Source organism: Nyctereutes procyonoides, unplaced genomic scaffold, assembly GCF_905146905.1.
Source record: "Nyctereutes procyonoides isolate TBG_1078 unplaced genomic scaffold, NYPRO_anot_genome, whole genome shotgun sequence".
Lineage (NCBI taxonomy): Eukaryota > Metazoa > Chordata > Mammalia > Carnivora > Canidae > Nyctereutes > Nyctereutes procyonoides.
In genome coordinates, this window is record NW_026575142.1 from 2,262,009 (window position 1) to 2,276,785 (window position 14,777).

Here is a 14,777-nt window from a genome sequence, read left to right on the forward strand (position 1 = left end):
GCCCTGCCATTGTCGGAACTGGAAACCCCTTTTAAATCTTAACAGGTCTAGGATTCTGGGATTTGTGACCGGTGTATTTTAACATTAGCTTCCTTTTGCTCTTTTTGTGTTACTTTTTTTTCAAATAACTATCACTCGTATTTCAAGAACTCAGACATCCAGAGGTACCTCTTTGAGGGCATCCTCTGGGCGCATTACTGAGGGCTCGTGTGATCAAAAAGACGACGTCACGGGGGAAGATACGAGGTCCACACACGAGAGTGGCACCATATGCTCAAGTTTATTGAACAGACACAAGCTACACAGTGGAAACGAAGCCGTACCGGTTTTCACTAACTCCAGTCAAGTCAGCAAATGACAAGTTTTAGAAGACACACGTTTTATGTCTCACCCAATGTGGGTGACCATAAGAGAAGCTAAACAAAATCACTTTCTATGTTATTAGGCAGCAAGTTAATTCCATATATATATATATATAGCGTCCAGGCCACTTCAAGATATTTCAAAAGTGTTTCAAAACTAGTAGAGAATAGTTCATGCCCAGCCTGGAATAAAACGTAGAATGCACCTCTTAGGGGTAAGTAACTTCATTCGTTCATCCATAGCAGAATCACTCCTTCCTACGAACCAAAATTTTAATGAGTCTGTTTAGGTTTACTACATTAACAGCGACTCTGAAAATGCACAAGGTTTGGTTATATTGTTATATTGCACTTGAGAACAATGACAACAGAAATCAAGGCGTCAAGTACGCCTCCCCCAAGAAGTTCATTACAAATCAGAAATCGCAATGAAATACAAGCATACAGGCCTGGGGTGTGTTGTTCAAGCTAGCCTACCGACAAGGTAAAAGGGCTGGTCTCCAAAACACTGAGCATTAGGTTATTTATTTATTAATTTATTAATTTATTTATTTATTTATTTATGCCCCTTTTGAGCCTATAATCAATTTTTGAATTTCACATTTGTTGTTGACCAAACTAACCGCACATACAAACCACCCAAGGGTACAAAGTGACATTAAGATCAGCGAGGGTCGTACCTGTGTTTCAAGAAGGCCTTCCTCTTCTCCGAGGTTGGCACGCGACACGGGACCGTCTACCAACTTGGAGGTCGCCTTATAAAAAGTAGCTGATCTCTTATACGCTCTACTTTGCCACTTAACTCTCCCTCGGGGCCATCACTAACCGTCACAAACCTTCCGTGGCCCTCTTAGGAAGCCAGTAGAAGGACAGTCTCTTCTACAAATGCTTACATTTTCACTTTATATGAAGTATTGGTGAAAATTCGCTACGAAGCAGTAGTTCCAGAACACAGGTAAGACTGTGGGACGCAAGTTTTAACTGTTTTACACTTTGGAATTATGAAGACCTATACAACAATTATAATAACGATTCATTACAAGAGAAAGATAAAGGGGAAAAGAGGGAAAGAGTATCCCTCACACATGTTTCTCAAGCTATCAATTCTGGAATAAATGCCTACGTGAGAAATTGACAAGAGTATATTTCTTACCGATATTAAGTGCTTTAAATACTGTTTTTTAAGACTCATCAGGTTAGTCAAATTTTACACAAAATGCATTTTAAATCTCAATGAATCACAAACACAGTAGTATTTAAAAAATGTTAAAAATGTTTGAAAATTGTAAGTTTTCATAGAACTGTTGCTTGACGTTTTTAACCAAATACATTCACAAGCTGCTTTGGGGTAAAAATGATCCCAACATTTTTCCCAAACATTTTCCTTGAAGTGTAAGCTTCCAAATCATACTTCTACCATAGTTCTGTAGAGATACATGTTTTCATTTTGTAAAAGAAAATACTATTGCTCAAAACTACATTTCATAAAAGGGAACTTAAAACATCACGCTTCCAACACCAATATCCTTCAGTCTCCCACACACGATTATACCTTGAGCTACAGGCCACAGGAGGAACAGACCGTGCAAAAGCAAACTAACATTTCTTGTAAAGAGTGGATTTCTACCCAACATCTACTTTCAGGGATGACTACCATTCGGTGGGGAAACAGGTATAAAGTGAAAGTCGTCAACTTAGTGACTGTTTGGTGGAAGATCCTAGGATAAAAATATTTTTTCTTAAAAAACTTTAGACTTACTGGTAATAAAAATACTTATTGCATATGAGTAAGATCTTTTGAGCTACTAGCAAAACCTATGCTACAAAATCTATTAATTTTGAAATTCATCTAAGCTGAATACAGTGTCTTGTCATGTTCTAGTGTATATAACTCACGTTCCTCTGTTTTACAAATATATTCTAGCTTAGCCCCTTGTGTGAGGAACTCGAACACAAGACATGGCACGATAAATTTCAATTATTTTTAAATCATAGAAAAATATTCAATTATTTAAGGGAAATATTTATCCTTGCCTAATGAGGACAGCAGTTAAAAACCTATTAAACTCTCAATTTCTAAAGCACAACATGATGTAATTGCACAAAAATAGGTATAATTAATAGTCGTTCCCAGACCTTGAGGAACTGTGACTAAATCACATTATTCCTCTAGAAGAATCATCACCCTCCAGGCAGATAAAATTACAATGTGCTACCTGTGCAGCTTTTATATAAAAATTCTAAAAAAGTAATTTATGTTAATAAAACTATAAAAGTTTTAAAAGGCTCCCAATAACTTGTATTGCTTATAAAAGTAACTACTCTACATTATTTTGGTAGCTGAGACTGGTTTTACACATGATACCCTTGCTTAAGCTAAGGTAATGTCCGTGTGAGCATCATGCTATTTATTGCCGGAAGCAAACCAGCAAGCTACTTTAAGAATTTCAATTCCACGCATTTCTCATGGGGTTGGAGGTCGGGTGCAGGTTCCTGCACATTATAAAGATTCTTCATTGATCTTAACCCATTCTCAGTAAAGTTTTAGAGATATAAGGAAGATTACATATATAGGAAGAAAATAAATTAATCTAGACTCAAAATTCTTCCTCTAAGAGCGTACTATTAATAAGCAAGTCTATCAAAGAACTACAGTCTTTTAACTTAAATGATATATATTTTTTTTGTATTGCAGATAGCCAGAGTAATACAATGGAATATCTGTACTTCAGAAATGATTTCCAAATGCATATGGCTTTAAGCATGATGATGAATAGCGGAAATTAAAACTACTACACAAAAGAGGCATTTTTGATCATAGAATTTTTAGTATAGGTTGGCTTAAAGGATTTGAAATAGAAACTAAACGTATACAAACTGAAATGTAAGGAAATGGAGTGGATTAAACAAAAATAAAAACACAATAGCATGTACCCAACTTTCATATTAAAATACTATACCTTTGCTATTACAGGAAAGAATCTGGATGGATCATGTTTTTTTTTTTTTTAAAGTTCTACAACACAGGTAATATTAAAATCCAAGTTCATGCAGTTATAAAGTTAGTAGCTTAAAAACTCAACTGTAGTGTAATGTGTATTAACAGTAAGCTCCTGTACAAAAGATGTGGATCCTAAGGTCCAAATATGGATTGCCTTAAAACCACAAAAGCAACAACAAACAAAATCACACAAAATCAGAAATAATCATCGTAGGAGGTCCTATCTTATAGAAAGTGGTAACTCAGGTGCTCCTTGTCTTATGTACATTGAAGAACAACTGTTGCTTAAAATTTCATTATTTAAATACCTAAAAACACAAGTCAGTGGTGTGTATTACACGTACGTTTGAACTTAGTAATGACAAAAAAGTTGACACCCACTGCCCTTGTTGTGTGGTTAATACCAATGGGCACCGTCAGCAGTACAGTCTTGGAATTTTTATTCCTCGCAAAGGAAACTGAAACCTATGATGAAGTCGGAACCTCTGACGGGTCAGAGCGTCGCATGACTTAAAAATGACGGTTAAGTTTCTGAGTTTCCTTCGCCATTTTCATGAGGTTGAAGCTGTTCCCTTTCTTGCTCTTCCTGCGGTGGCCGGACACGTTTAAAAAAGCCCATCTGAAAAAAAAATAAATAAATAAAAAAGCCCACCTGTCAGTCGAAGAAAAACAAAAACCAACATTACTGAAGCAGATTACAAGCACTGAGGGCCTGTACGACCACCGGGGGAATGTCAGTGCACCGCGTACAACTCTTCTTCCTTCAGATACGTGATGCTCATCACGCACTATTAAAACTGCCCCCTTCCCTTCTTTTCTGTTCCTCCTCCCTTCCCATCCTCCCTCACCCTCTTCCTCGGCTTCGCCTTCCCCCGCCTCCCAAGCCTGCCACTTACCCTGTGCATCACAAACACCAGGACAGCCAGCAACAGCAATCCCGCCAGCACCGCTAAAATGATCACCCACACGGGCACGGGCATGGGTGCGGGCTGGATGCCCCAGGTGACGTTAGTGGTAACCTGGTGGGGGGAGGTTCCGAGTTTTAAAAGCAGGTCGCTGAATTACCCGGCAAATGTCTGAATGCCCATTACATTTTGTTTTAACAGTATTCACGTTTTCTTTTCTTACGTGTGGTCATTTGTGATGATACACTTGGTACCGACAGCATGCAGCTGCCCAACGGCAGGTGAACGTCAAGGTACCTCTGAGGTGATTTTTAAATAATCAAATCCAACTGCGATGTGTCGGTCCCATTTTTTAATCCTCAAATTATACATCTTTAAAATCTTTAGCCTTCATCTATGATAGCTCATTTCCAACTTTCTAAACTTTGTGAAGAAAAATTCCCCAAGCTCCCTCCCCTGGAATCTCTTCCATAGGGATGCTAAAGCAAAGGTCTACCTTTCCTAATTGTAGGGCGAGGGAGTAAAATGATATTAAACTAGGTTATGAGCCTGGTAGGTACTAAATTATCAAAATAGTTAAGGTGTCATTATTTAAAGTAAATTTTTTAAAATATCTGCAGCATGGTACTGGGTGTATTTATTCAATTTCCCCAAATCGGTGACTTACTAATGTGGAGTTGAAGATATCCTCAATTGGAAGGTTCTTATAAGGAAATTCAATGACATTAAAAGAAGCAGATGACTTCAGAGAATATGAATGGTTCTGGTTTTCTTTCTGTATGGAAATAACAGTAAAACGATTTCCTAGATGTGAGGCCTTGTTCATGTCTTGGAGAAAATGGATAGACTGGCAAATGCTCTATCCGTCTATCTACTTACGTTCATAAAGGTCTCCGTCCACAGCAGGGACTTCACATACAAGATGGCACTCTTTCCTCGGTCCAGCCGTCCAACCTGGCAGACGATCTTCAGGCACTCAGCAATGCCACAACCCTGCCGAAACAAGTTCTTTGCTTGTAAGAAAAGATCTATCATCTCCTGAACACAGGAAAATTAGGCATTTTAGATGTTTTATGGGAAGGCTGAAGAGATGACAGAGATCCCTTTGCCTTCTAAGAATAATGAATAGGCTAACCATGGAATCTATGAATGTTTTGTTAAAAGGGGTTGCTTTCAGGGGCGTCTGGGTGGCTTAGTCAGTTAGGGCGCCTGACTCTTGATCTCAGGCTTGTGTGAGGTCAAGCCCCATGTCGGGCTCCAGGCTGGGCATGGAGCCTACTTAAAAAAATAAAGTCAAAATAAAGGGGTTGGTTTTAACGTGATTTGTTAGATAAGGATAAGATCTATAATATTAAAAGATGTTATTTTTGTGGCCAGAAGTCAATTCTCTTGGAACATTCTAGGATTCTAGAAGTCAACATTCTTCTAGAAGTTGACATTCTTAGGTAAACCCAGAGCATGATGCTATAGTAGGACAGAAAAAACAGATCACAATATACCTGTGAAAAAGAAAAAGAAACAGGATGAATCTTGAATAGCCAATCCAAGTCAGACCTATAGAAATCGAGGGGCATGCTGATGGTCTTTGCCACACTCCGTGTTTTTATCAGTAATTTGAAGGCAGGCGGGTAAAGATAGGAGATAATAGCCACCTTGTATGTGTTGGTCAAACCGTATTAGACATGTCAGTGCTATCTAGTAAGTGGCACTTCCAGTCAATGACAAGGAATAGCCAAGCTTTCTTGACCTAAGGAAGGGCATCTGTGAATAGCCTGTGACAGACATCATACTTAATGGTGAAAGGACAAAAGCTAAGCTAAGATCAGAAACAAGACAACAGTGCCCACTCATCATGCTATTTATTTTTTAAGATTTTATTTATTTACTCATGAGAGATGGAGAGAGAGAGAGAGAGGCAGAGACACAGGCAGAGGGAGAAGCAGGCTCCATGCAGGGAGCCCGATGTGGGACTCGATCCTGAGACCCCAGGATCACGCCCTGTGCCAAAGACAGGAGCTAAACCGCTGAGCCACCTGGGCTGCCCCACTCATCACACTTTAATTCAGATTGTTTAGAAGGTTCTAGGCAGTACAATTAAGCAAGGAAAAAGATAAATAAATAAAAAGTATCCCAGTTGGAAAGGAAGAACTAAAACTGTCTGTATTCACAGATGACAGGCCCTTATATACGGAAAACACTAAAGAATCCACAATAATACTAATAGAGCTAATAAGTACAGAAAAGGTACAGAATACAAGATTGATATATAACTTGTGATTATTTAAATATATTTAAAGTTATATATATTATATTTAAAGCTATATATATTACACATTTATATATATATAGTTACATACATTACTTTATACCAGTAATGAAGATTCTGATAATGAAATTAAGAAAACAATTCTATTTAAAAGAGCATCCCAAGAGAATACATAGAAGTAATTTAAACAAGAAAGTGCAAGACCCGCATACAGTTTAAAGTACAAAATATTTTTGAACAAAATCAAAGAAGACCTAAATAAATAGAAAGATATCTCATGTTCAAGAACTGAAAGACTGGGGATCCCTGGGTGGCGCAGCGGTTTGGCACCTGCCTTTGGCCCAGGGCGCGATCCTGGAGACCCGGGATCGAATCCCACGTCAGGCTCCCGGTGCATGGAGCCTGCTTCTCCCTCTGCCTGTGTCTCTGCCTCTCTCTCTCATTCTGTGTGACTATCATAAATTAAAAAAAAAAAAAAAAACTGAAAGACTTAATGTTTAGACAATACTCCTAAATTGTTACAGATCCAACAAAACTGCTACCAAAATTCCAACTACGTTTTCTGTAGAAATGATCACGCTGATCCTAAAATTCGTATGGAATTGCAAAGAACCCCAAACACCTAAGATAATCTTGAAAAGGAAGAAAATATTGGAGGACTCCCACTTCTCAATTTAAAGACTTACTGCCAAGCTATAATAAAACAATTTGGTACTGGAACAAGGATACATGTATAGATCAATAGAAGAGTCAAAAGTATAAAATTTAGGAAACCAAAAAACTCAGGTGTAAATTTTCAGGATCTCAGGTTCGGCAATGGTTTCTTAACCGTGACAGCAAAAGTAGAAGCAACAAAAGAAGAAAAAGACTGACAATCTGAACTTCTTCAAATTTGACAACTTTTTGCATCAAAGGGATACTATCAAGAAAGTGAAAAGACAACTTACAGAATGAGAGAAAATATGTGCAATCACAGCTCTGAAAAGGGAAGTATCCAGAATATATAAGGAACTCTTTAGGAATTAACGACAAAGGCAAACAACCCAATTTAAAAATGGGGCCCTTGGGTGGCCCAGTTGGTTGAGTGACTGACTCTTGGTTTCAGCTCAGGTCATGATCTCAGGGTCATGGCATCAAACCCCCAGGTGGGCCGAGTGCTCAGTGTGGAGTCTTCTTAGGATTCTTTCCCTCTCTTTCTCCCTTTCCCACTTCCCCCTGCTTTCTCTCTCTTTCTCAAATAAAAAAATAACATTTAAATAAACAACAAAAAATAAAACTGGGCAGAGAATTTGAAGAGACGTTTCTCAAAAAAAGCTGTAACTCAGAAGATGCTCAACACCATTAGTCATCAGGGAAATACAAGTAAAATCACAATGAGACAGCACTTCACACTGACAAGGATGACCATAAAACAAAGAGAATTTTCTTTAAAGGTGAGAGCAAGTGACGGCGAACCCGGAAGAACTGGAAGACTCATCCAGGGATGGCTGAGAATGTAGAAGGATGCAACCACTTTGGAAAAGTTTGGCAGTTCCTCAAAAGTTAAACAGAGTTCCCATATGACCCAGCAATTGCACTCCTAGGTTTGTTCCCAAGAGAACTGAAAACATGTCCCCATAAAAACATGTACGTGAAGAGTCCCAGCGGCACTATTCAAAAGAAACAGAAAGTAGAAACGATCTAAATGTTTGACAACCAACAAATAGACAAATTATCACATATCCATAGAATGGAATATTATTCAGCCATAAAAATGACTGAAGTACTATGACGTGCTATGACACCGTGACGCTGAAAAATCACCGCACTGAGTCAAAGAAGCCAAACACGAAAGCCATGCACGTATTGTATGACTTCATTACATGAAGTGTCCAGGACAGACAAATCCTTAGAGACAGAAAGCAGACTGGTGGTTGCCAGGGCCTGGAGGCAGGGAAGGATGGGCAGCGACTGCCTAACGGGTACAGTATTTCTTTTTAAAATAATATATAAAATAAATAAATAAAATAAATAAAATAAAATAAAATAAAATAAAATAAAATAAAATAATAAAATGTTTTGGAATCAGAATGGTGGTGGTTGCACAATGTTGTGAATATACTAAAAATCACTCAATTGCATGCTTTAAAATGAATTTTATATTATGTAAAAGTTTTATCTCAATTGTTCTTTAAATGTAGGTTCTGTAGGAGGATAGAGAAGAAGGTCAAAAGGGGGGCGAGGGCTAAAAGTAACTTCAATTTCACACGGGTGGGTTAGGGGAAGTCCTGTCATAATCTGCCATTTAAGGACACTGGCAGGAGATGGGGACATAAGCCACAGGGATATCCGGACCAACAGCATTTCACCTAAAGAGCACATTCCAGGCAGACAGACAATTTTTGAGGCCTAGATGTAGAAGCATGTATGGGAATGTCCATTCAATGAAAAGTAAGGTAGCCAAAACACAAGGAGCAGGGTAAGGAGAGGAAATGCAGTCAGTAAGCTGCAAGGGCCTAGATGCTGTTGGGCTTCGAGGCTTTGCATGCTCTGGTTTCCTGTGACTTAGACGGGAAGGCCCTGGAGCAACATGACCCGTTCTCTATTTGAAAGGATTACCGTGGCTCCCATGTGCCAAATAAACCAGTGGCCACAAAGGCAGGTATGGAAGCCAAGTGAGAGAGGAAGGTGGCCTGGGTGAGGCTGTAGCAGTGCTACAGCTGCTGAGAAGGGGCCAGATTCAGGGTGTTCTGAAAGTGGAAATCGACAGAATTAGCTAATATAGAGGACGTGAGGTTTAAGGGAGAAAGAGGAGTCCACTCCAGCACAGTTACCAAGTTTGGGACAGAGAATGGGACTGGTTATTTGCTAAACTGGGGAACACTGCAGAAGGAGCAGGGCTGGGAAAACTCAGGGGTACCTTCTTGGGATTAAGGTTAAGACTCCTATTAAATATTTAGGAGGAGTTCCAGGAGGCAGCTGGATAATGGAGTCCAGAGCTCAATGCGTAGGATCAGGTTGGAAATCAAATAAATCAAAGCCATCTCCACAGAGAGAGTATTTACAGCCCGGAGAGTGGAAAATGTCCTCTAGTGCAGCAGCGTCTGATTACAGCTTCCTACAAGGATACGACTCACGAGTACGGAGCTAGCTCTGCTGCCCCAGGTAGCAGCCACCAGCCCCAGGTGGCTCCTGAACACTTGAATGTGTCCGGTGTCTCTAGTATTGGACAGCACAGATCTGATGAACGACTGTTCGTGGAGCAGCTAAGAAACCTGAGATGTGAGCCCGGCAACACTCTACAGAATTAAAGGTCTGCGAATGGAGATTAAGAAGTAGCCGGTCGTGGGAGGTGAAAAACCAAGAGAATAGTGTCTTTAAGAAAGAGAATGAGGGGTGTTCCACAGAGGAGGATGTGATTAATCGTGCCTGACGTCCCTGGGGGTTGAGGTGGATGGAAACTAAGAAGCCCTATGGAATCTGGTGACGGGAATGTAACTGGCATTTGCTAATGAGCATAAACACGACGCCGGGTTCTCCACCAGCTGATGGGTTGCAGATCTGTTAAATTTCAAAAACTTATTTTTTTTAAAGATTTTATTTATTTATCTGTAAGAGACACACAGAGAGAGGTAGAGACACAGGCAGAAGGAAAAGCAGGCTCCATGCAGGGAGCCCCGATGTGGGACTCGATCCCGGGACTCCAGGATCACGCCCTGGTCCGAAGGAGCGTGCCCAACTGCTGAGCCACCCGGGTGTCCCAAATTTCAAAAACTTAAATGATAAGCCGCTTGATAAAACTATAGTCATTACACAGGCTGCCTCAACCAAGGTTGATCATAATGCTAATTATTCTTGTAATATATTTTTATAGTGGCCTCCTGGGTTTATCTTGCAAGAGTGCACTAAGGCCTCCAGGATTAGGATGAGGTCAGTTAGAGTCCAGCCGGAGAAATGAGTTGGAACATAAATATTTTTATTAGCAATCTATAAAGATAGACCATTTAAAGAAACTCTGGTGTTAATTTGACTAAGAACAAGGAAAGTAAGAGGAGTGAAAAATAGTGTAAAAATATATGTAGCTCTTCCAGGCACAGCTGTTGTTATTTTTGAAATGTTCTTTGGCATCAGTTCTATAATCACATATTTTTAAATGTTGAAAGTGTTTGTTGTCGAGGTGGCGCTTACCAAAGTGTGAACGTCTCCTTCACGGAGGGTGAGATCCCGCTTGGTGATGACATGGTTCCGGTCACCTTGCCCAGCAACGGTGTCATTCTTTTCGGTTTGCGAATCTGAGATCTGGGGAACCGAGAAACGGGTGGGGAACGGTGACGGAAAACATCCTGCCTTGACATTTTGGCATCGACTGCTATCTCTGATTAACACAGGGTGACTGAAAACGTGTTGTGACAAATTCACCACTTAATACATGGTGGAAAGTAAGCACAGAGAATAAAGATTCGAGTCTTTAATATGTGGAAAAGGGTCACGTCTGCCTAGCCATGATTTTCTCCCTCGCACAGCCAGAGAGGAATCTGATAAAACACAGGGAAACAGCCTGAACTCTCCCGGCACACAGCTGTGACGAGTGTCAGTCAGGACTATACACTTTTTGTTCTGTTTTCTTAACTTTCCTTAGTCCACATTGGGCAATAGCTTCTTATCCAAATACATGCGCTAGGATGGAGAGGACTTAGGTCCAAAAGCACAAAATTCCACAAAATGACCTTTTTCTAAGTCGCGGAAGTCAAAAGAGCCAGATTAAGTAAAATGTTAGATCTTTAACCCAGGACAAAAATTTCAACAACTGAACACGCCTGACACAACGTCGTAGGTGGGTAAGCCACAATGCAACAGAACCAACGTCAAACTGGGTCACCCCATAAATACATGCTTCAGTAGGACTTTGCGGAGTGAAGAATTAATCCTCAGTCATCATACAAACAAACGATTTAATCCTTAGTGTAGTGGGTTAGGAAGTAGAATATTTTCGTAGAGTGGATTTGTACCTTAATTGTTTTAACTTCATGCATTTCTCTCATAGATTTAGAAAGAAAAGAAAGAAATATCATCATAATAAAGAGTTGCTGTGGAGCACCTCACCTTAATTCTCAAAGGGTTGATCTCCATATCTGAAGTGCAGTTCATTGGCCCATCAATATCATATTGAAGGATGTATAACAAAGTGTTATTGTTATATTTGTAAGGCCACTGAAGATTTAGCATTGCCTTGCTGAATGAACTTGGGCCGTTGTTTCTCAGCTAAGGGGGAAAAGAAAATGTAAATACTCTGAGCAAAAATCTATTCCATAATCCTCCTCCTACATCAACGTTAGGAATCACCAGCAAGAGGATGTGAGTTTCCATAGTTACTCTGACATTACAACATGATCATTACTAGGTAAAGGAGCTCAAACTCAACATCTGTCTCTAGCGTAGGGCCATATATGTGTCAGGATGAAATGTGAACAGGAGGGAAATATGAAAAGTTTTCAGTGAAAGATGGCAGAGACAGAAAATTGGGAAGATCTGCTACAAGCACGTTCCATTTTCAGTCAGAACTGCAAAATGTCCCTAGGAAAATACTCAATGATGGCCTATTGCATTTATGCAAGTAGAACTCAGTGGTTTTAAGCCAACAATTCGTATAAAGTGCATTCTTTAACCACTTGAAGCTACTCGTCTTAAAAAAAAAAAAAAGGAACTTTTGAATAGGGAAAAAATTCAAAGACATCTCTGATACATCTTGAAACTATGCAGAGTTTTCATAATCACTGATCAGACTTGTTTTCTTTTAAGTCGCCTAGCTGTTCTCCCCTTTAGAGGCTCTCTACCGTGCATCGGTTAAGCTAACAACTGCAAACCTCATAGATGTGCTGAACAACTGGCCCAACATCTTCTTCAGTCTCAGGGTTCTCCTTATGCTCCCAGTTTGGAATTGGAAGAAAGATATGATCAGGACTGGAGACTCTATAAACAATGACCAAAGAAAATCTACCATGAATACCAAAATGATATGGTCAGTTCATTTTCAAAAGTACCTGTAACTAAATAAATAAAATCAAAACTATTAAAAAAAATATATATATATATATATATTATATATATATAATTTAAAAGAAAAAGCCACCTGTATACATGAACAGGCACATACACCTACACGCAAACTACTCTTTATTGAATCTCATGCCACAGGGAAGGGGTAAATGAATTTGCGTAAGAGTTCAACGCACTTATTTTGTGCCTGCCGTTGCCACGTCTGGTTCATTTCCAGAGGGTTACCAAGTAAAGATCTGGGGGCTCTGGAATGCAGCTAGGAGCTTCTTTCCACAGAAGCTATAGCTCTAGCAAAATTACCGTGAAACTCAGAAGGGATACTCCCCAAAAACAAGTGACTGGGCCCAGTAGTTGCTTTTAAAAAGTAATTGCATTTTAAAGTAGTTTAAAACTCACAAGAATGAGACACTCAACTCATAATCATACTGACCCTCTTATCTCAACAGCAGCTAAGACAGCGAGGTCAACTTTGTAAGACACAACTGGGCTTACTTTGTCAAAGAGATTGGAGCTGAAAAAGAGAAATACATATTTAGGCCTGAACGGAGCATGCTCATCATCAAAGACATACAGAGGCAAGTGCAGCGAAACTAAAAATGAACGAATTAAAAGCGACAAAGGACAAACTTTCTAAATTAACTTTCATTAGCACTTCATTCCAAGAAGATGACCAAATACAATGTAATACCTCTTTACTTTTGTTTTACAAGCATGAAACTAACAAATTTTTCTTATGATAGAAATACTGATTCTAAAAACAGTATAATGAAAAACATATTTTCTACAAAGATATTCATCACAGTTTGAAAAAAAAATTAGAGGCAGGGGCGCCTGGGTGGGTCGGTGGCTTAAGCGTCCGACTCGATTTCACCTCAGGTCATGATCTCATGGTCACGAGGTCAAGCCCCACGTTGGGCTCTGTGCTGAGCACGTTGTCTGCTTGACAGTCTCTCTCTCTTCCTCTCTCTCTGACCCCCTCCTGCTCATCTGCTCACTCCCTCTCTCAAAATAAATAAAGTCTTAAAAAAAAAAATTAGAGGCAACTTAAATGTCCACCGATAAGGAAATGGTTAAACATAACAGAGATGTGTTCAGGTAAAAAAAGAATTTTATTCTGTAAAAGAAATTGATATAATAAACAACAAAATGTTCACAAGAGTATGGGTAATTATTACTTTCTGTATGTTTCTAGATTTCCCATATTTTAAGCATTTACTACATTAATATTTATACAGAACAATGAATATTGTTTTATTTTAAAAAATGGTATAATCATGGGGCAGCCCGAGTGGCTCAGCGGTTTGGCACCACCTACAGCCCAGGGTATGGTCCTGGGGACACGGGATCAAGTCCCACGTCGGGCTGTCTGCATGGAGCCTGCTTCTCCCTCTGCCTCTCTCTCTACCTGTGTCTATCATGAATAAATAAATAAAATATTTAAAAAATAAAAAAATTAAAAATGGTATAATAAAATACCGAAATTTTAGTCTATTCTCTTCCATAACATTCAGATTATATTACATTGTATGTTTATGAACAAACAGTATTTCCTCAATAGTTACTACAAGCCAAGAAAAGTTGTTTTCAAACCTTTGGATTTGTAAGTCGAATTTCACAGAAGTATCCATCTCTGATTGCTGGTGCACACTGAAACGAAGCCCAGCTAGGAGCTGCAGGGGGAGGAAGAAATAGTGATGTTCATTAAAACAATGTCAAATCAGTGAAATCTAAATTCCATGTTCAAATTAAAAAAAAAAATTGTTCCAAAATCAGGTTTTTTTGAGTTTGTAATAAAACTGAAAGCACTCCAACAAAGAATTAAATCCGATCTTCTATTGCATCTCTTTAAGATACGTGGGCCAATCCATAAAGGGGCCTATTTAACAATTATTAACAGATTGTAAGTTTATCTCCCCATATTAATTCTATTTAAAAAATGCCAAAGTAAATATTTTTTGATTTAGTGAAAAGTACAGCAATTCTGCAGACTGATTTGGTGACAGGAACTTAACAACTTAATGGAGCAGGAAGGAATAAGTGATTGGGTTTAAAGAGTGAGAGAACCTGGCTACACATGGCAGGAGAGGAAGGGCTACCACCCGAATCTCTCCACGCCCATCACAACTCTTCTGACCACAACCATCCTAACTCCAGCAGGGGAGAACTGTTCTTAAAGGAAATCACTGAACTAACAGGGTAAGAGAAGG

The 14,777-nt window shown here is 39.2% G+C and overlaps 1 protein-coding gene across 2 annotated transcripts in view; it reads right to left on the reverse strand.

Annotated features, from left to right (window-relative positions):
- Nucleotides 1–261: 261 nt before the first annotated feature.
- Nucleotides 262–14,777, reverse strand: part of ITGAV (integrin subunit alpha V) — an 88,370-nt gene continuing 73,854 nt past the window's right edge. For both annotated transcript variants that reach the window (XM_055307863.1, XM_055307862.1), the window contains exons 22-30: nucleotides 14,161–14,240; nucleotides 13,001–13,081; nucleotides 12,378–12,483; nucleotides 11,617–11,775; nucleotides 10,702–10,812; nucleotides 5,148–5,261; nucleotides 4,936–5,043; nucleotides 4,260–4,382; nucleotides 262–3,982 (exon numbers count right to left, since the gene is read on the reverse strand). In XM_055307863.1, the coding sequence (XP_055163838.1) occupies nucleotides 3,887–3,982; nucleotides 4,260–4,382; nucleotides 4,936–5,043; nucleotides 5,148–5,261; nucleotides 10,702–10,812; nucleotides 11,617–11,775; nucleotides 12,378–12,483; nucleotides 13,001–13,081; nucleotides 14,161–14,240 (978 nt within the window). In that variant the 3' untranslated portion in view covers nucleotides 262–3,886. The remainder of the gene's footprint in view (nucleotides 3,983–4,259; nucleotides 4,383–4,935; nucleotides 5,044–5,147; nucleotides 5,262–10,701; nucleotides 10,813–11,616; nucleotides 11,776–12,377; nucleotides 12,484–13,000; nucleotides 13,082–14,160; nucleotides 14,241–14,777) is intronic.